Raw genomic sequence first — 19,538 nt, 5'->3', positions numbered from 1 at the left:
CAGGAGGAAGCACCTGGCTCCTGGCTTCGGATTGGTGCAGTGTGTCGACCGCAGCACGCCAGCCTTAGCAGCCTTTTGGGGGGTGAACCAACGGAAGGAAGACCTTTCTCTCTGTCTCTGTCTCTCTCTCTCTCTCTTACTATGTAACTCTGCTGTTAAAAGAAAAAAAAAAAAAAACAGAAAGAAAGTCAACTATAAAAATTGGAGAAGTTTATTAAAACATTTTTAATGATTACAGGAATAAACTTATTGAAAGGAAGTGTCTCAGCCATGATGGTGTCCCCCAAAGAGGTTATCATCTCTGAAACTCCTATCCCAACACCATATGCTAGTTTGTTTGTTTGTTTGTTTGTTTGACAGGCAGAGTGGACAGTGAGAGAGAGAGACAGAGAGAAAGGTCTTCCTTTTCCGTTGGGTCACGCCCCAATGGCCGCTTCGGCCAGCGCACCGCGCTGATCCGAAGCCAGGAGCCGGGTGCTTCTCCTGGTCTCCCATGCAGGTGCAGGACCCAAGGACCTGGGCCATCCTCCACTGCACTCCCGGGCCATAGCAGAGAGCTGGACAGGAAGAGGAGCAACTGGGACAGAATCCGGTACTCCGACTGGGACTAGAACCCGGCGTGCTGGTGCCACAGGCGGAGGATTAGCCTATTAAGCCATGACGCCGGCCCATATGGATGTATTAGCAAGAATCTGGATCAGAAGCTGAGTAGCTGGAACTAGAACCAACACTGATTTGGGATGGGGGTGTCACAAGCAGTGGCTTAATCAGCTGTACAGGGGCCAGTGCTGTGGTTTAGTAGGTTAATTCTCCGCCTGCAGCAACAGTATCCCATATGGGCGCTGGTTCTAGTCCTGGCTGCTCCTCTTCCCATCCAGCTCTCTGCTATGGCCTGGGAAAGCAGTAAAAATGGCCCTGACGCTTGGGCCCCGCACACACATGGGAGACCCAGAAGAAGCTCCTGGCCTCTGGCTTTGGATCTGTGCAGCTCTGGCCCTTGCAGCCATTTGGAGAGTGAACCAGTGGATGGAAGACCTTTCTCTCCATCTCTCTCTCTCACTGTAACTCTGTCTCTCAAATAAATAAATAAAATCTTTAAAAAACAAAATTAGCTGTATAACACCTGCCCCATAATTTTATATCTGATAAAAATTAACTATCTTACAATTCTCACAAACTCAAAAATTACCACTATTTATTAAACATTTCCATAATATCTGATAAAAGTTAACTATCTTACAATTCTCACAAACTCAAAAATTACCACTATTTATTAAACATTTCCATAAATAAAGGTAGAGAGAAGAGATAAATCTCCCTTATAGAAATATTCCAAATGATATATGTGGATATTCTCCCCTTCCAGGTCTTAGTGACTCACTTCTGAAGAATGAAGTATGAAAGGGAAAAAATACTAACTTTACAGCAGAGAAGCCTCGCAAACACTCCCTTAACCATGTGATCACACACCACTGTGTGAGGTTATATCCCTCCTGATTTGATGTGATGAGAAGGGCACTTACCTCTGCGGGATTCTTTCCAAAAGTCCCTAACACCAGTCTAGTCATAAGAAAAATATACAACAAGCCCAAATTGAAGGACAGTCTACAAAATACTATCTAGTACTCCTCAAAAATTGTCAATGCTCTGGAAAACAAAGAAAGAACAAGATCCTGCCACACAGCAGAGGAAATCAGAAAACATTACAACCAAATATAATGTAGTATCTCGAATTGGATCCTTAAACAAAAAAGGACACTAGTGGAAAACCTGGTAAAGCCCAAATAAATCTGGAGTTTAGATAATAATAAATTATAGTGTTGGTTCCTTGGTTTTGACAAGTGTACCATGGCTACTTAAGATGATCACATTAAGGGAAACTGAGGCAAGGTGATGAGTATATAGGAACTCTGTACTATCTTTGAAACTCTTCCATAAATCTCCAAAAACCCTAATAGAAAATAAAATTTCCACAAACTCACGAAAATAGTTTTAACATAGTAGAGATAGGCTTGTACAAGTGAAGATAGTAGATTTATGTAAAATATCCACATTTAAAACCTGTAATATCCACGTTTAAAACCCTTCTTAGAACCTCTAGAACTATTTTGCCAAACCTGGAAGCTAAATGTTTACAGATTTGGATTTCAAGGGTGTAAAATCAAAGTCTGTTTCCCTAATACTTTAACTCTGGGAAAGAGAATTGACTGAGGATTGATCTTAGCATTTGGTGAATTTGAATGGCTCATTTAGCCTTTCTGGGCTGTGATTATCCCATTTACAAAATGAGAACCCTCCCATATTTTCTAACATTCCATAAATAGAGTTTCTTGAATTTTAAAAATTTATTATTTATTTATTTGAAAGGTAGCATGACAGAGAGGGGAAAACACAAAGAGATCTTCCATCTGCTGGTTCACTCCTCAAATGACTACAACAGCTAGGGCAGAGCTAAAGACAGGAGCCCAGAATTCCATCTGGGTCTCCCATGTGGATGACAGAAAATAAAATCTGATGCTTTCCCATGTACACTAGTAGGGAACTGGATCAGAAGCAGAACAGCTGGGACTCAAAACTGTGCTCTAACATAGGATACTGGTATCACAAGCTGTGGCTTAACCCACTACACCACAATGCCAGCCCCTCTCTGAATATTTAAAATACTTTGTTTACATTTTTATTTATTTATTTGAGAGACAGAGAGAGTGAGAGCACCTATCTACTGGTTCACTCTCCAGATGCCCACAAAGGCTGGGGCTAGGCTGGGTTGAAGCCAGGAGCTAGGAACTTGATCCAATTCTAACATGTGAGTGGCAGGACCCAGTTACTTGAGCCAACACCTGCTGCCTCCCAGGGTCTGCCAGAAGCTGTTATCAAAGGCCAGAGCCTGGGGTTGAACCCAGGTACTCTGATATGGGATGTAGATGTCTTAATCTGTATCTTAACCATGGCCAAATACCTGTCCCTCAAATATTTTAAATATTATTTTAAAGTGTAGTATCAATTCTAAGAAAAAATAAAATTTTGTTATGCAATAAATTCCACAAACATTTACTAAGCAGCAGTCACTATGCTAGTTGCAGGAGCCAGAGGTCTCAGCGTGGTGAAAGAGATATGTCTGTAAACAAGCTATGAGAGCCAGGTGATAAGTGCTATAAAAGAGGCATTAACAAGGTGCAGTGATGTACAGAGAGAAATTGCTTCATTCTGCCTGTATAGGCTAGAGAGGCTTTGGACACAAGAAACTATGAATACCTTGGAATAGTACTATTTGATCTAGAGTCCTTGAAGAATCAGTCCTCTAGTGGTAAGCATTTATCTTGATTGGCTGTGTATAAAAATCAGGGAATTACTAGATTTTCCCAGCAAAATTGTCTGCCAAGTCAGAAATTTGATTGCTACAGAGCTGGACCAGAAAAGCACACGTGTCTCATGTTGCAGATATTCTCTCTTGGGAATGTTGATATGTGTGAAATCTGTCCCCTGAGATGAATTAATTGCTGTCACATGAACAACATAACTTTCTAGAAAAGGCAGTGTGTTGGCTGTCATCGTCTGTCATTTCTAAATCAGGCCTTCATAAAAAAACTCATGCCTCTCAGATTATTCCACTTCCATCTTACAGCTGAATATTTCTAGCTCAGGCCTTGTAATACATGTATTGGCTTAATATTTAGTTTTGCTTTTAAATTCTGAATTGCATGATAAAAACAGAAATTTTAGGGTTAAAAATTGGCTCAAGAATGTTGACCCTTTTCTTACAAATTCTGAGTAATTCTGTTTCAACAGGTCTTTCTTTGGCAGGGGTAACGTGACTGTGGGGGAAGTTTTGCCACTGTTTTGATCATTGGTGGAAGGAATGCATGCTTTCTTCTGGCATGTTGCCCAAAACAAATGGGAATATTAGAGAGCTGTGGAGCACTGGCAAATATTACTTCACAATTTCCCAGAGCCAAACTGGATAAGTGCCTTTTGCTGGGAATGATAATTATGGAAAATTCCTTGCCAGCAACAAGTGAGACAGACAAGGGTAAAATAGCAAGCACAGACCTAAGAGAGCCTGGCAAAGTACACAACAGAGAAGCAGGCAGGAATGCCTTCCCACACTAATCTCCTTTGTCCTGCCAGATTACCAAATGTGTAGACACGAGAGGAGCCAGGTGGCTGTGGGAGGTTTTCTCCCAGAGCTGTGTCTACAGTTTTCTTGAGGCAGAGCTGCAAGGCAAAATATCTGTGATAACAAAAGTTCTTTCTAAGCAGACACAGGACCCTTTGCTTCTTAAAAAAATAAAATAAAAAATAGCACTTACGATGGTTTTTTTCTGATTATAAATGTAATAATGTCTCAGAAAAATGTGCACAAATTGCAGAAAAACTGAAAGAATATAATTCATTACATCTCCATCCAAAGTCCCTAATAGAATATTGGTGAATTTTTTTCAAGATTGTGTATGTATATACAATGAGATTTCAGAAAGCTCATAGGAAAATGGAATTAAAATATATTCTGGTGAAAAATTTTGAAATCCATGAATAATTTTTTCATAATATGTGTTTCCATGAACTTTTTTTAAAATTTTTTAAAAATTTATTTGAGAGGTAGAATTATAGATAGTGAGAGAGAGAGAAAGGTCTTCCTTCCATTGGTTCACCCCTCAAGTGGCTGCTACAGCTGGCACTGCGCCGATCCAAAGCCAGGAGCCAGGTGCCTCTTACTGATCTCCCATGCAGGTACAGGGGCCCAAACACTTGGGCCATCCTCCACTGCCCTCTCAGGCCACAACAGAGAGCTGGACTGGAAGAGGAGCATCTGGAACTAGATCCCGGTGCTCATATGGGATGCCGGCATCGCAGGTGGAGGATTAACTAAGTGAGCCACGGCGCCAGCCCCTTCCATGAACTTTTAAAAAGACCCCTTCAGTAGTCTGCATGGTTGAGAGACACTATAGTGCTATTTCATATTCTGTTCTTTTCCTCATAGTACTATGACATAACAGTTATCCTAAAAGATTCTTCTTAGTGGCTGGATGCTCCATTCTGTGATGAAATCTATATATCCTATATCCTAAATTTATTCATTCACTTCAAAATATTCATTAAGAAAAAATATGTATTCAAGAGCCAACTTTGCAAATGCTGAGTGTGTTGTAATTTCCTCAGCCTAGTTGCTGGTCAGCAACACTGTGTCTTTATTTTATGATATTTATTTTTTAAGGATCTATACAAGCAGTGAAAATATGGAGTCAGTTTTAAAGAAGATGGGCGAAGAAATCCTTGGAGAGTCTGGGCTGCAGGAATGAGATGAGGGAGAAGGTCCAGTGACAGCTGCCTTCCCATGCCCGTTGACAATTCCCTGCAAAACCAGAAATTGTTTAGGGGCAGAGGCATCTTTGTGCCACTACCATTATGTAACATAATGATGGTAATTAGCCAATATCTGTAATTAGCCAATATCCTTTCCTCGACTTGAGTGCTGGCAGGTTAAGAAAGAGAAGTGCCAACTCAAGGAGAAATGTGAGGCCTAACTTTCTCAGCAGAGCTAGTGGAGCTATTTTAGCTATTGCTAAAAGGCTTATTGTTGGACTCAACTGCTGTTAAATAGGTAGTGTATTTCAAGAGCCAGCCCTTTAGGACAGACCCTTTTGGAGCGTCCTTCTTTGCCCAAACCTATACTAGAATGCTTTTCTCTTATCTCTTGCAGTTCTCAATAGAGCATCTAAACCATTCCTGTGCTTATTTAGAGTCCTCATACTATGTTTTGAATTTGTCTTCAGCATTCAGTTATAGTTGACCTACATAAATTCAATTTTTCAGTGCAGTTTTATGGGTAGATTATTGTGCTAAACAAGACAGTTATCTGATAGTTACCAAAAGAAGGATTCAGAGATATCCTGAAAGATAAATGGCAGTATATGACACAATATGAAGCTTATAGGAGAGGGTCTTTTTTTTATTATTTAAAGATTTGTTTATTTATTTGAAAGGTAGAATTAGAGACAGAGAAAGAGAGACAATCTTCCATCCACTGGTTCACTCCCCAAATAGTTGCAATGGCTGGGGCTGGGCCAGGCCAAAGCCAGGAGTCTGGAACTCCATCCATGTCTCCCACATGGGCAGCAAGGACCTAAGCACTTGGGCCATCTTCTGCTGCCTTCCCTAGGTGCATTATAAATAGGTGCTCCAATATGGGATGCTGACATCACAAGTGATGGCTTTATCAACCATACCACAATGAGTGCCCAGGAGAGTAACATTGGAAATAGTTGGACTACATATACAAGTACAGTCATGTGCCACATAATGATGTTTTTGCTTAATGATTGAGCACATGTACAATGGTGATACCGTAAGATTGCAATAAACTCTTTTTCTCTTCTGTCTCTGTCTTTCAAGAAAAATTTGTAAAAAGGGTGGATGTTTGGCCCAGCAGTTGGGACACCCTTTGGCAGTACCTGCATTCATGTCAGAGTGCCTCTGTTTGAGTCCTGGCTCTGCTCCTCATTCCAAAAGTTTCTGCTTGTGCACACCATAGTAGGCAGTATATGATTGCTCAAGTGGTTAAGTCCTTGCCACCCGTGTGAGAGACTCAGATTGAGTTCCCAGCTCTTGGCTTCTTCCTGGTCCAACCTCTGCTGTTGCAGACTTTTGGGAAGTGGACCTGTAGATGGGATATATTCTCTCTCTCTCCCGCCCCCACCTATTTCAAATAAAAACATTTTTAAAAGATTTATTTATTTATTTGAAAGGTGGAAATAAAGAGAGAGAAGGGGAGGGGAGGAGAGGGGAGGGGATCTGCCCACTGCTTCACTCCCTAAAGGTCCACAATGGCCAGAGCTTCCTCTGGGTCTCCCACGTAGATGCAAGGGACCAAGCACTTGGGCTGTCTGCTGCTTTCCCAGGCACATTAGCAGGGAGCTGTATTGGACATGGAGCAGCCACGACTTGAACCAATGCCTACCTATATGGGATGCCAGCACTGCAGGTGGAGGTGTAACCTTCTATGCTCCAGTCCCAGCCCCAGTAAAAACATGTTCTTAAAAAAAGATTACGGCCGGCGCTGCGGCTCACTAGGCTAATCCTCTGCCTTGTGGCGCCGGCACACCAGGTTCTAGTCCTGGTTGGGGCGCCGGATTCTGTCCCGGTTGCCCCTCTTCCAGGCCAGCTCTCTGCTGTGGCCAGGGAGTGCAGTGGAGGATGGCCCAAGTGCTTGGGCCCTGCACCCCATGGGAGATCAGGAGAAGTACCTGGCTCCTGCCATCGGATCAGCGCGGTGTGCCGGCCACAGCGCGCCGGCCGCGGCGGCCACTGGAGGGTGAACCAACGGCAAAGGAAGACCTTTCTCTCTGTCTCTCTCTCACTGTCCACTCTCCCTGTCAAAAAAAAATTACAATATTGTCTGGGTATGTAATAAGCTATATCATCTAGGTTTGTGTAAGTAAACTCTATGGTATCTGCACAATGACAAAATTGCCTAACAATGCACTTCATGTAACATATCCCCAGCATTAAATGATGCATGATGGTATATACTACGTGTTTATGCAGTAGATATTTCTCTGAGAATTCATGAGAAGCTCAAATAAGAGCATAAGCTTTTAATCTTAGAGGACTAGGTTTAGATTTTAGCTCTAACAGATACTTGGCAGCTGTTTGATTTTGGACAATTTATTTAACGTTTGTAAGACTCAATTTCTTCATCTAAACAAGGTTATTGTAAGAATACCTCGTAGATAAATAAATGAGGTAACAGATCTCTTATCTGGTACATAGTAAACACTCAGTAAATAGTTGCAATTATTGGTAAGTAGAGAAAAATAGTTTGAAAATTAAAATAAAATATACTAATTGAGCACTACTATAGGTCAGGGCTGTATAGTAGAACCTCCCACACCAAAAACACATACCTTCATTTTTTTAAAATATGAACTGTTTGTCTATATGGGTTTATTTATATTAGAATTATAACTATGTTTCAAAAGGGTGGATTTGATTTATTACACTGTCAACTGACTTCCAAGTAAATCTCAAAGGCTCCTCCAAAAGATAGGAATGTTGGAGATAATGTCTCTTCCTTGCCCACTGTTTAAGTCACTGAGTATGTACTGACTTTACTTCATATTTATCTACCCTAAAAGTTAAATCTCTCCTCATTTAGCTTTCTTTTGTTTAAAAAAAGAGATTTATTTATTTATTTGAAAGGCAGAGATACAGAGAGAGAAGGAGAGAGACTGAGAGTAAGAGATCCTCCAGCTGCTGGTTCACTCCCCAGATGGCTGCACTGGCACAGTCTGGGCCAGGCCAAAGCCATGAGCCAGGAGCTTCTTCTGGGTATCTCAGGTGGGTGCAGGGACCCAAGCACTTGGGATATCTTCTGCTGCATTTCCAGGCGAATTAGCAGTGAGCTGGATTGGAAGTGAAGCAGCCGGGACTCGAACCAGTGTCTATATGTGATGCTGACACTACAGGTGTTGGCTTAATCCTCTATACCATAGCACCAGCCTCTCAATTAGCTTTCATAGTTTTTTTTTTTTTTAATAAAAGGGTATCTTTAATCCCAGAGACCTATGCAATATATTTAAAGAAGTATGTCCCATTTGTGTTTTTAAACAAACCCTAATTTTGCATTATTTGAAAAAAGAATGTTTGAAAATAGGCATAAATTCCTCAGTAAATAAAGGTCTGTCCTAAGGTTTTTTCTACCTGTTCTAAGATTGAGGTGACCCAGGGAAGATGTACAAAAGGCCAATAAGTACATGAAAAGATGGTCTACTCATTAGTATTAGAGAAATGCACATCAAAACCAAAGTAAGCTACTGTACTGTGCCCTCAGTGGTGGTTGTAATCAGAAAGATGGACAATAACAAGTGTTGGCTAGGATGTAGAGAAATGGAACCCTAATACATTACTGGTAGAACTGTAAAAGTCCAGCCACCTTGAAAACAGCTTGCCAGTTTGTCAGAATGTTAAACATGGAGTTACCATGTGATTCAGGAATTCTACTCATAGTGGTATAGCCAAGAAAGATGAAAAATACATGTTCACAAAAAAGCTTGCACATGAGTTCATAACAGCATCATTTATAATGGCTCAAAATAGAAACAGTACAAATATTCATCAACTGATGAGTAAATAAAATGTGGTAAATCCATACAATGGAATATTATTTGGCCTTAGAAAAGAATGAAGTAATGATACAGATCACAATATGAATTGACCTTAAAAACATGCTAAGTGAAAGAAACAGACACAAAGGCTACCTATTGTGTTGTTCCATTTATATGACATGTCCAGAATAGCCAAATTAATAGAAAGTAAATTTCTGCTTGCCAAATTCTTGGGGAGGGGAAGAGGGAGGAGTGTCTGGGAAGGGGTGCAGGGTTTCTTTGGGGGATGATGAAAATGTTCTGGGATTCAATAGTGGTGATAGATGCACATCTCTATTAATGTACTTTTAAGTATATTTAAATGTAAATATATTTAAAGTATACTTAAAATGGGTGAATTTAGGGGCTGGTCTTGTGGAGTAGCAGGCTAGGCTATGCCACCTGCAATGCTGGCATTCCATATGGGCACCAGTTCCACTTTCTATCCAGCTCTCTGTTGATGTTCCTGGGAGAGCAGCATAAGTGCTTGGGCTCCTGCTACCCATATGGGAGACCCAGATAGGGCTCCTGGCTCCTGGCTTTGGCCTGGCCCAGCCCTAGCTGTTGCAGCCATTTGGGGAGTGAACGAGTAGATGGAAGATCTCTGTCTCTCCTTCTCTCTCTGTGACTCGTCTTTCAAATAAATAAATAAATCTTTTTAAAAAATGGGTGGATTTTATGTGAATTATATCTCAATAAGCTATTTAAAAAAAAAAGCTGAAATGAGAGTTGAACAGATACAGTTGTTTTTGCATTTATAAAAATTGCCTAGCATATACTGTGTTATCAAGACGTTATCAGACGGGTTGACCTTTGCCTGCTGGTTCAAGTTTAGTCAGAACGGTTTTTAAAAAAAGTATTTATTGCTTTTAAATTACAGAAGAGTATTACAGAGAGTGAAAGAAATAAGATTATTTGGAGCAGACTCCAGATGTTTCCTCCTCCATCTGCTTAAAGTTGGAGAGTTTGAGTGCTTCCTTGTGCTGAGGTGGCTTTAAATACTTGGAGTTTAACTTAACTGGAGCTACTGTTTTGCAGTTGTCTTAAGATAAAAGAATCTGCCTTATTGGGAGATGCTAGGCAGTAATAACAAAACTGTTTATAATTCTTAACCTCCAAAAAGATCCTTAAGGAGACAGTGCAGAGGCTTCCTTCACTAGATTTTGCAACTCATTTGAAATCAAAGACTGCCCGATGACAAACAGGGGAGTCTGGTTATTATGTGGTGGGTTTTCTTTGTTTTTGTTTTAAGATTTACTTATTTATTTGAAAGGCAGAGTTATAGAGAGGCAGAAGGATAGAGAGACAGATACAGAGAGACAGAATCTTCCATCTCCTGGTTCTCTCCCCAGTGGCCACAACAGATGGAGCTAACTGATCCAAAGCCCAGTGCCTGTATGGGATGCCGGTGCTGCAGGCGGCGGCTTTACCCACCATGCCACAGCGCAGGCCCTGACAACTAATGTTATCAGCATCTTGTGTTTCTTTCCAGAGATATTTTATTAATGCATTCCAAATAATACTATTTTAGAAAATGTGACTTTCTTTATTTACATTGCAATCATGAGAATATACTATGGTCACCTTTTTTGAACAGTAATATCATCATTTTTCTGATTTAAAGATTTCCTGGGGGCCGGTGCTGTGGTGTAGTAGGTTAAGCCTCCGCCTGAAGTGCCAGCATCCCATATGGGCACTGGTTTGAGTCCTGGCTGCTCCATTTCTGAACCATCTCTCTGCTAATTCCTGGGGAAACAGTGGAGGATGGCCTAAGTGCTTGGGCCCTTGCATCCACGTGGGAGACTGGGAAGAAGCTCCTGGCTCCTGGCTTCAGCCTGGCTCAGCTCCAGCCATTGTAGCCATTTGGGGAGTGAACCAGCATATAGAAGATCTCTCAGTCTCTGTCTGTCTGTCTGTCTGTCTGTCTCTCTCTCTCTCTCTCTCTCTCTCTCTGTAACTCTGCCTTTCAAATAAAATAAATAAATCTTTAAAAAAAAAAAAAGATTTCCTTTACCCTAAACTCTGGGTACAGATGTAGCTTAGGATGTATAACTTCTGGAGATAGCTTATCTCATGCGTTGTGTGTGTATATATACAGTTTCACAGAGTATCTTTTTACCTCTAAGGTCTAGGAATATTTTTCTCTGAGCTTACATTTGCTTCCTATGTACAGATTCTGATGCCAACAATGGTAGTGAAATAATGCATTCTTTTTTTAAAAGATATATATATTTATTTGAAAGGTAAACTTATAGAGAGACAGAGGCAAGAGGCAGAGAGAGAGAGAGAGAGAGAGAGATCGAGACATCTTCCATCTGCTGTTTCACTTCCCAAGTGGCCACAATGGCTGGAGCTGGGCAGATCTGAAGCCAGGAGCCAGGAGCTTCTTCCAGGTCTCCCACGTGGGTGCAAGGGCCCAGGGACTTATACCATATTCTACTGCTTTCCCAGGCCATAGAAGAAGCTGGATTGGAAGTAGAGCAGTTGAGATTCAAACTGGCACCTGTACAGGATGCCAGCACTGCAGATGGTAGCTTTACCCGCTGTGCCACAGTGCCGGCCCCAAAATAATGCATTCTTACATCAGGCTCTTTTGTTATTCATTATTTTAATATTCAAAATTTCAAAAATGCTGGGCTTTGTTGGTTGGACCAGGTAGAATTAGGCATAAAGTGATGAGGGAGAAATTAAAAAGCAAAATTTGGCACTATGATTCTGGTACATTTTCTATTCTTTGTTCTTTAATCTCTCTTTACACCCATACTAACCTAAATTATGCCTTTAAATTAACCTACCGAGGGACACTACTGTTAGACTTGCATATACATAACTGTTAAGTCTGGACCACTAAGATCCTAAGTTTTTTGATGAAATTTGTTGGGGTTGCCTATGAGGGAAAGGAAAGCAAGAGTTGTCAGTTTATTCTCTTTCTTCCCAATCAGGCAGCAACTAAAGAACAAGGAGTTACCAAGTATCTTTATAGAAACTTTGGGGAATTGATCCAGTATTTGACAAAACAACTCAGTCTAGAAGACTTGTGCTGTCCTTCTAAAAGTGTTACATATTTTTTTTTTCAAGAACAAGGAATAAAAGAGAAAAGAAAAGGACTGTGTATGTTGGGGGCGGGGAGGTGCTTTGATTCAATTTTCTAACACTAGGATGGTTTGAGTGGCTCTGTCCACACAGTGTCCATTGAATTCTAGGAGATAGGGTGTACTGTATGGCTATAGTAAGACTTTTTCTCTATGTAAAGCTTAATGATTCCTCTCAAATCTCATTATTATCACCCAGTTCTTATATATACAAATATGAAATGTTGTCTTTAATGGGTAATAAGAAGATGTTCTCATCTCAGACAGAAATGGTATAGGATAACATCAAGGCATTGTTACAAATACTTACATTCTTTCATTGAGGAGGGGCACATCTCGGGCCACCCTAAGGACACAGAGAAAAATCAGACCTCAGATGTAGCTGTACTTCTTTTTGGGAGGAAGTATTTTTAAATTTTGAGAAATGTTCACGACTTGCCCCAGCTCTCACTAGAAGTGTAAAACCTTCATTAGAAAGGTCCAGGGATCTGTTTCAATTGCACGCAGCGAGTTAGCAGCAGAACTAAGATATAAACCCTTACTCACTGACTCCTTTCACCATATTATATAACATTTGGGGCTTCCCTGTTGTTAAGAGTGGAAATGTGTTGCCTCATATGCATAAAATTCTTTGTGCCGCATCAAGTTCTGTGTGTACCATCTCTCATGTTGGCCCTGGACCGGACAACCTTTGTGCCAGGGACAATAAATGCAGTTGTTCTCATTTTGTAGACAAGATTGCAACAAAGAAGACAAATCATAGTCTATATCAGTCAAGACTAGAACCCATTTCTCCCAATTCCCTCTCCAAGGCTCTTTCACAGTGCCATCTTGCTAGCCTGGTACCTTCCATCAATGAACTTTGGAAATCAAGTTTGAGACACCAGAATGTGCTCTCCTGCATGGAGCCTCGATGTTAAACTGAATTCTCTAGTTTTTCACAAATCTGTAGCAATTAAGACTTGGAAGTATGAGGAAACTACTGTTTTTGGGGGGGACTTTGTTTCTGTTTTGGAAGGTAGAGAAATATCTCCCTCTCACTGGTTCACTCCACAAAGGCTCACAACATCCAGGGCTGGGCTAGACCTAAGCCAGGAGCCTGAAACTACATGTGGATCTCCCACATGGCTGGCAAGGACCCAAGTACTTGAGCTATCTATCACCTGCTACCTCCCAAGGTGCATATTAGTAGGAAGCTGGATCAGAAGCTGAGCCTGGACTGTGAATTCAGGTACTCCCATGTGGGGTGGGCATCCCACACAGCGCAATAACTGCTGTGCCAAACACCCACACCTTTTTTTTTTTTAATTTTTTAAATTTTTATTTATTTTTTTTATTTTTATTTATTTTTTTTTTTGACAGGCAGAGTGGACAGTGAGAGAGAGAGAGACAGAGAGAAAGGTCTTCCTTTGCCGTTGGTTCACTCTCCAATGGCCGCCGCGGCCGGCGCGCCGGGGCCGGCGCACCGCGCTGATCCGATGGCAGGAGCCAGGAGCCAGGTGCTTTTCCTGGTCTCCCATGGGGTGCAGGGCCCAAGCACCTGGGCCATCCTCCACTGCACTCCCTGGCCACAGCAGAGAGCTGGCCTGGAAGAGGGGCAACCGGGACAGAATCCGGCGCCCCAACCGGGACTAGAACCCGGTGTGCCGGCGCCGCTAGGCGGAGGATTTAGCCTAGTGAGCCGCGGCGCCGGCCTTTTTTTTTTTTTTTTTTTAAACAAAAGCATCCTAATCAAGTTGAAACAAAAATTGTAATACATGAAATGGGAGGAAAGAGCTATCAGTAGTAGTCCTCCCTTATTTCTGACCCACATTTGTCTCTATTTTCATGATTGACTTTCCCAAGCCAGAGGCAGGTGGCCAAAGAGCATTTCAAAGTCAAGTGGTCCAAAGAACACCGGACAGGTTGGTGGGTGGAAAACCCAGCCCCAGATGAGTGCAGGATCCCAGCTCCAGACTAAGACCGTCTCAAGTCTCAAACCTGGTGTTGCCTTAAGACCGCTAATCTCTAGGTGGTTTCCTTCACTGTGCAATGAGGGGACCGAGTCAGTGTGCATACCTGAAGTTAAAACTAAGACTACCCAGGTTTTGCATACTTAAATTCACAAACGTACATTTAAAGCAATAACAGAGGTCTTTAAAAAGTTCAAGAAAATGCGTATTATGAAAAAACTATGCGTGGATTTCTTTTTTTTTCTTTTCTTTCTTTTTTTTTTTTTTTTTGCACCAAAATAAGCCCTATGAACGCCATCTCCACGAACTTTTAAAGTGCCCCCTCATATATGTACAGAAACATTTTGAAATCCATGCACACAGGAGAGTCCTTGGTCGGAAGTTACACACACCCTTTCCCTGAGACGCCAGTGGACCTCGTGGCGGGCAGTACAAGCATCAGCGGACTGACAAACTAAAAAAGGGCAAGCCTGGAGACTCGGCACGGTTGCCACAGCCGGGACAGTTCCTAATTCGGGGCGGCCCCGCGTGCGGGGCCCAGTGCTCCGCAGCCCACCACCTGTTCCCGGCAGCCAATGGGGCGGAGGGGGAAGGCCGGGGCGGGGCGCGGCTACAAAAGGCCACGGACTGCACGCGCCCGTACACCCGCTTCGGTCGCGCTCTCGGGAAGCTCGGGCTGACGAGGCCGTGCGCCGGGAACATTCCGCTCGTGGACCAGCCGGACCTGGGCGATGCTGCGGGTGCGGTGTCTGCGTGGCGGGAGCCGCGGCGCCGAGGCGGTGCACTACATTGGGTCTCGGGTGCGTGCGCCACCCACCTTGTCTGGCGGTCTCGCGTCTCCCCTTTTGCTGGGCTCAGCGCGCAGAGCGAAGAGCGGCTCCCTCCCGGGCCCGCCGCGTTCCCTGCCTTTCCCTAGCCAGACAGAATTGCTAGAGTCTCCCTGGCCCCTTCCTTGGAGGCCGAGCTTCAAGAGCTGTGGCTGCTGGGAACTTGGCATTGTTTCCCTCGGGCAGGGGGCGCGCAGGGGGCGCGCGTGACGGCCCCAGCCCGTGGGGGGCACAGTTGCTCTACGCGTTTTGGGCCACCGCAGCTCAAGGGTTGCTGTCTTCCTCAACCTGACAGCTTTCCACCCAGGGAGAGGGGATGCTGCAGACCGGGGGCTCCATTTTGAAGTGTGGCGTTGTTGGGGTTCAGTGCTCTGGGTGTGCAGAGAGTTGGGAGAGCTTTGGGGAGATGCGTGTGGGGTGGCTGGAGTAGAGGGTAAGTGGGAACTGGGGACGGAGTGCTACCATGCAGGCTCACTCCTACCGTAACATGGAGTCCTGGAATCACAAGCGGAGTTGAGTTGAAGCAAGTTCAGCCCTGAACCCGGAGTTTCTGCCTAGCCCCGCCCTCCACTTCTCTGGGATGTCGGGTTGCGCCTGCAGACCCTCCCTTGCTCTCAGGACAGGAATAGCTCAGGGAGCCTGGCTTCCCCAGCAGCTGGGTCCAGAACAGCTGTCACTCTCCCTCTGGCTTTGGTCTCCAGCCCTGCTGCCCTCCTTCCCCTTTTAACAGCATGCAGAAATTTGGGTGGTTGAAGTTTGCCCGGTGGCTGAGACTCTCTCCATGCTCCACCTCTTATAGGACCTGTATTTCTGAAGGACTTTTTTGCAATTCTTAGATTTCCTTTTGAGTTGTTCAAATCTGTGCCTGGGTAAACCTTATTTTGACTAGGGTACTGTGTGCCATCTGTAAAATGCAGCAGATGGCAGCTGATCATCTCAGTGCCATAGAACAAGAAGTGGATGTAAGAGATGAACATTGCTGAGTCTGAAGTTGATTTTTTCTGAAGGATAAGGCCCTATTGTGCACCTGCTTCCACATTGCCATTTGTAAAAGTTAATACTTTTTAAAAGGCCTAATGTTAGTAACCTTTGATCCTGAAGGGTGGAGGAGGCTCTCTCGCCTGGCAGGACTTGGCAGAGATCTGTGAAGCAACTTTCTGTGGTTTTCTTTAGAAAAGTTGCTGAAAGTTTGATGAAAGCTTGTTTACAGAGATCTGATCTGAGGCCTAGATGATGGTGTATGGTCACCAGACACAAAAATCTACTTAAGAGTTTTAAGGAGTTACAGCGAATAACAATAGCTAAAAAGGCAATATGCACATGAACTAGAAGGTGGATAATCACCTGTAATCCCACTATGCCTATGCACTATTGGTTTATCCTCTCCTAAGGGACTTTAAATGTCTGACCATATTACACTGGGTTTTCACCCCATCTCTCCTTCCTCCTCCCAAGTATTCTATAGGGCTGCACAATAACCTCTTGTTGTTTTCGTTCTTGAAAGCTTGGAAGAACCGTGACAGGATGGGTGCAGCGAACTTTCCAGAGCACCCAGGCAGCTACAGCTTCCTCCCAGAACTCCTGTGCAGCTGATGACAAGGCCACTGATCCTCTGCCCAAGGACTGCCCTGTCTCCTCTTACAATGAATGGGACCCTCTGGAGGAAGTGATAGTGGGCAGAGCAGAGAATGCCTGCGTTCCACCATTCACGGTGGAGGTGAAGGTAACGCCAGGGACTCGGGGGTTTGGAAGTGGGTTCCCGCCGCTCCTCCTGCAGTGTGGTCTCTGCTCTCCCCTCCTCCATGACTGTTTTCATTTTAGCTTACTCCTTTCCCTCCCCAACTGAGAGTGATCACTCTGATAGCCGCCAGAAGATACTCCTTCACAGTCCACAGTGTTGGGTTGAACAGAATTTCACTTCCGGCCTCCTTTTAGCCATGCTCACAGCTTCAGCTCCCTCCTTCACTCTGGTCTAGTTCACTCTCCTGAATACCATCCAAATGACATGTTTAACTTTTTTTTTCAGTCTCTTAAAAAAAAAAAAAGTTTTTATTTGAGAGTTAGAGAGAGAGAGAGAGTGTGTGTGTGTGTGTGTCTTCCATCTGCTGGTTCACTCCCCAGGTGGCTGCAATAGCTGGAGCTGATCTGATCAGAAGCCAGAAGCTTCTTCAGGGTTTCCCCACAGAGGGACAGGGGCCCAAGCACTTGGGCCATCTCCTGCTGCTTTCCCAGGCCACAGCAGAGAGCTGGATCAGAAGAGGAGCAGTGGGGCCAGCACTGCGGCGTAGCAGGTAAAGCTGCCACCTGCAGTCCCAGCATCCCATATGGGCATCGGTTTGAGTCCCAATTGCTTCACTTCTGATCCAGCTCTCTGCTATGGCCTAGGAAAGCAGTAGAAAAATGGCCCAAGTCCTTGGGCCTCTGCACCCATGAGGGAGGCCCGGAGGAAGCTCCTGGCTCCTGGTTTCAGATAGGCTCAGCTCCAGCTGTTGCAGCCAACTAGAGAGTGAACCAGCAGATGGAAGACCTCTCTCTCTCTCTCTCCTTCTCTAATAAATCTAAAAAAAAAAAAAAAAAAAAAAAAAAAAGGAGCAGCCAGGACATGAACCAGCGCCCATATGGGATTCCAGTGCCACAGGCAGAGGCTTACTTAGTCCACTACACCACAGTGCCGGTCCCATGTTAAACTTCTTAGTGGATTTTGCCACAGTACCTCAGACTCGATACATTTAGAGTTCAGTTGCCAGCCATCCAGCTAAACTGGAACCTCCTTCATCTCTTCTTTTAATTTTTTGGCATTCCTGTTTAATCAGCCTAAAATACCAAAGAATCATCTGATTCATGCTGCAGTCACGTCCTCTACATCTGTTCTGCAAGGTGCAGCAGGTGTTTTATCAGAATGAATTTTGCCTCTATTCCTCTGCTTCTGCCTTGGGCCAGGAGCTCACTGTAGTCAGTCATTGCATTATACTAGTGTAGTTCACTCTAACTGATCTTCTCTGTAGACCACCTTTTAGCTGCTATCAAAGTGATTCTTTTCAATCCCAATTTAGTCATGTTACTCATCCTGCTCCCATCATTCCTTCTGCCATTCTGTGCCCCTGCTACTTGGGATCAGGTCCTGGAATGCAGGAGCCTTCACAAGTTGGCTCTTGTCTGCATTTCCAGGACTCTGCATTTCAGTCATTGGCTCATCTTAGGGATGTGTTAGAATGATAGGGTAGCAGATATTCATTCTTTTCAGAAGACTTTATAAGACAACTATGAAAGTAGCCAAACTACTCACTGTTCCCTGATAGGTCCCATGCCTTTGCTCCCACCTAAGCCTCTTCCATCCTGTACCCTCTTCTCTGCCACCACCTGGCTCCAGTGCTTTCACAAAGCCTTCCAGAATTTCCCTGACAATGCATAATAGCTCCTCCAAAAAAGCAAAACTTTTTCTTGTTCTTTATCCATAGGATTCTTTTGTCTAGGGCCTTGATGGGTTGGTGTTCATGTTGCATATTGCATCAGAATCCCTTATCTCAGGGAGCTTCCTTCACATTTGTAGATAAAGCCAAAGCTTCCATTAATAATGGGTGACAAATTTATCTTCAGTACACTTAGGTCTTCCTGAATCTTTACATTTTCATTTGTAATGTGAATTGAGGGAATAATTTCTATAATTGCACCACCATCATCATCTGAAATATTGCCTGCCATGGGCCAGGATTCAGAGATACTGACACAAAAGAACTTCCCTTCTGTTTAGGGAGGTGTGATGTTCACATGGCAGTGAAGACTAAGTATTTGGTGCCCACCAGCTGGCAAGGCAGTTGAAGAGCCAGGAGAGCTAAGCAATGATCAAGTGCTGAATAGTTAGGAAGACTTCTTGTAGAAAATGAATTCTTGAATTAGACCTAGAAGACAAAGCAATAGAAAAAATAGTAATTTCTTCTAATTGTGATATTTGGAATCTGATGAACAGAATAGCTGACATGTCTACACGTGTTTTTAAAAAGCATGATCTTGGGGCTGGCGCCGTGGCGCACTAGATTAATCCTCTGCCTGCGGCGCAAGAATCCCATATGGGCACCAGGTTCTAGTCTCGGTTGCTCCTCTTCCAGTCCAGCTCTCTACTGTGGCCTGGGAGGGCAGTGGAGGATGGCCCAAGTGCTTGGGCCCTGCACCCACGTGGGAGCCCAGGAAGAGACACCTGGCTCTCCTGGCTTCGGATTGGGTAGCTCCAGCCGTTGTGGCCATTTGGGGGGTAAACCAAAGGAAGACCTTTCTCTCTCTCTCTTTCTCTCTCACTGTAACTCTATGTGTCAAATAAATAAATTAAAAAAAAAAACTTAAAAAATAAAAATAAAAAGCGTGATCTTCCACGCCCAGCTCGGCAGCACGTACACTAAAAAGCATCATCTTTCTACATCTTTTCTTGAAAAGAAGTCGTCCTATCTAGTAACCATTTTAATTGGTAAATTCAGGCAAAAGTTTTTCATTTTACTTGTCTTTAAAATGATTGACTTTCATACTGTGTGA

The 19,538-nt window shown here is 43.6% G+C and overlaps 1 protein-coding gene across 3 annotated transcripts in view; it reads left to right on the top strand.

The window, feature by feature from the left end:
• Positions 1–19,538, top strand: part of GATM (glycine amidinotransferase) — a 49,809-nt gene that overhangs the window by 15,689 nt on the left and 14,582 nt on the right. The window contains exons 1-2 of one of the 3 annotated variants that reach the window (XM_002717894.6): positions 14,829–14,987; positions 16,519–16,737. The exons of 1 other annotated variant lie outside the window; for it this stretch is intronic. In XM_002717894.6, coding sequence (XP_002717940.3) covers positions 14,919–14,987; positions 16,519–16,737 — 288 coding nt within the window. In that variant the 5' untranslated portion in view covers positions 14,829–14,918. Of the gene's footprint in view, positions 1–14,828; positions 14,988–16,518; positions 16,738–19,538 lie in introns of those variants that run through there. One more of the 3 variants, XM_089310262.1, reaches the window with a different exon arrangement.

This window comes from Oryctolagus cuniculus, chromosome 12 (genome assembly GCF_051225735.1).
Source record: "Oryctolagus cuniculus isolate XC-2025 breed Fujian yellow rabbit chromosome 12, ASM5122573v1, whole genome shotgun sequence".
Taxonomy (NCBI): Eukaryota; Metazoa; Chordata; class Mammalia; order Lagomorpha; family Leporidae; genus Oryctolagus; species Oryctolagus cuniculus.
The sequence above is the reverse complement of the archived record's forward strand: the minus strand, read 5'-3'. Positions and strand labels throughout refer to the sequence as shown.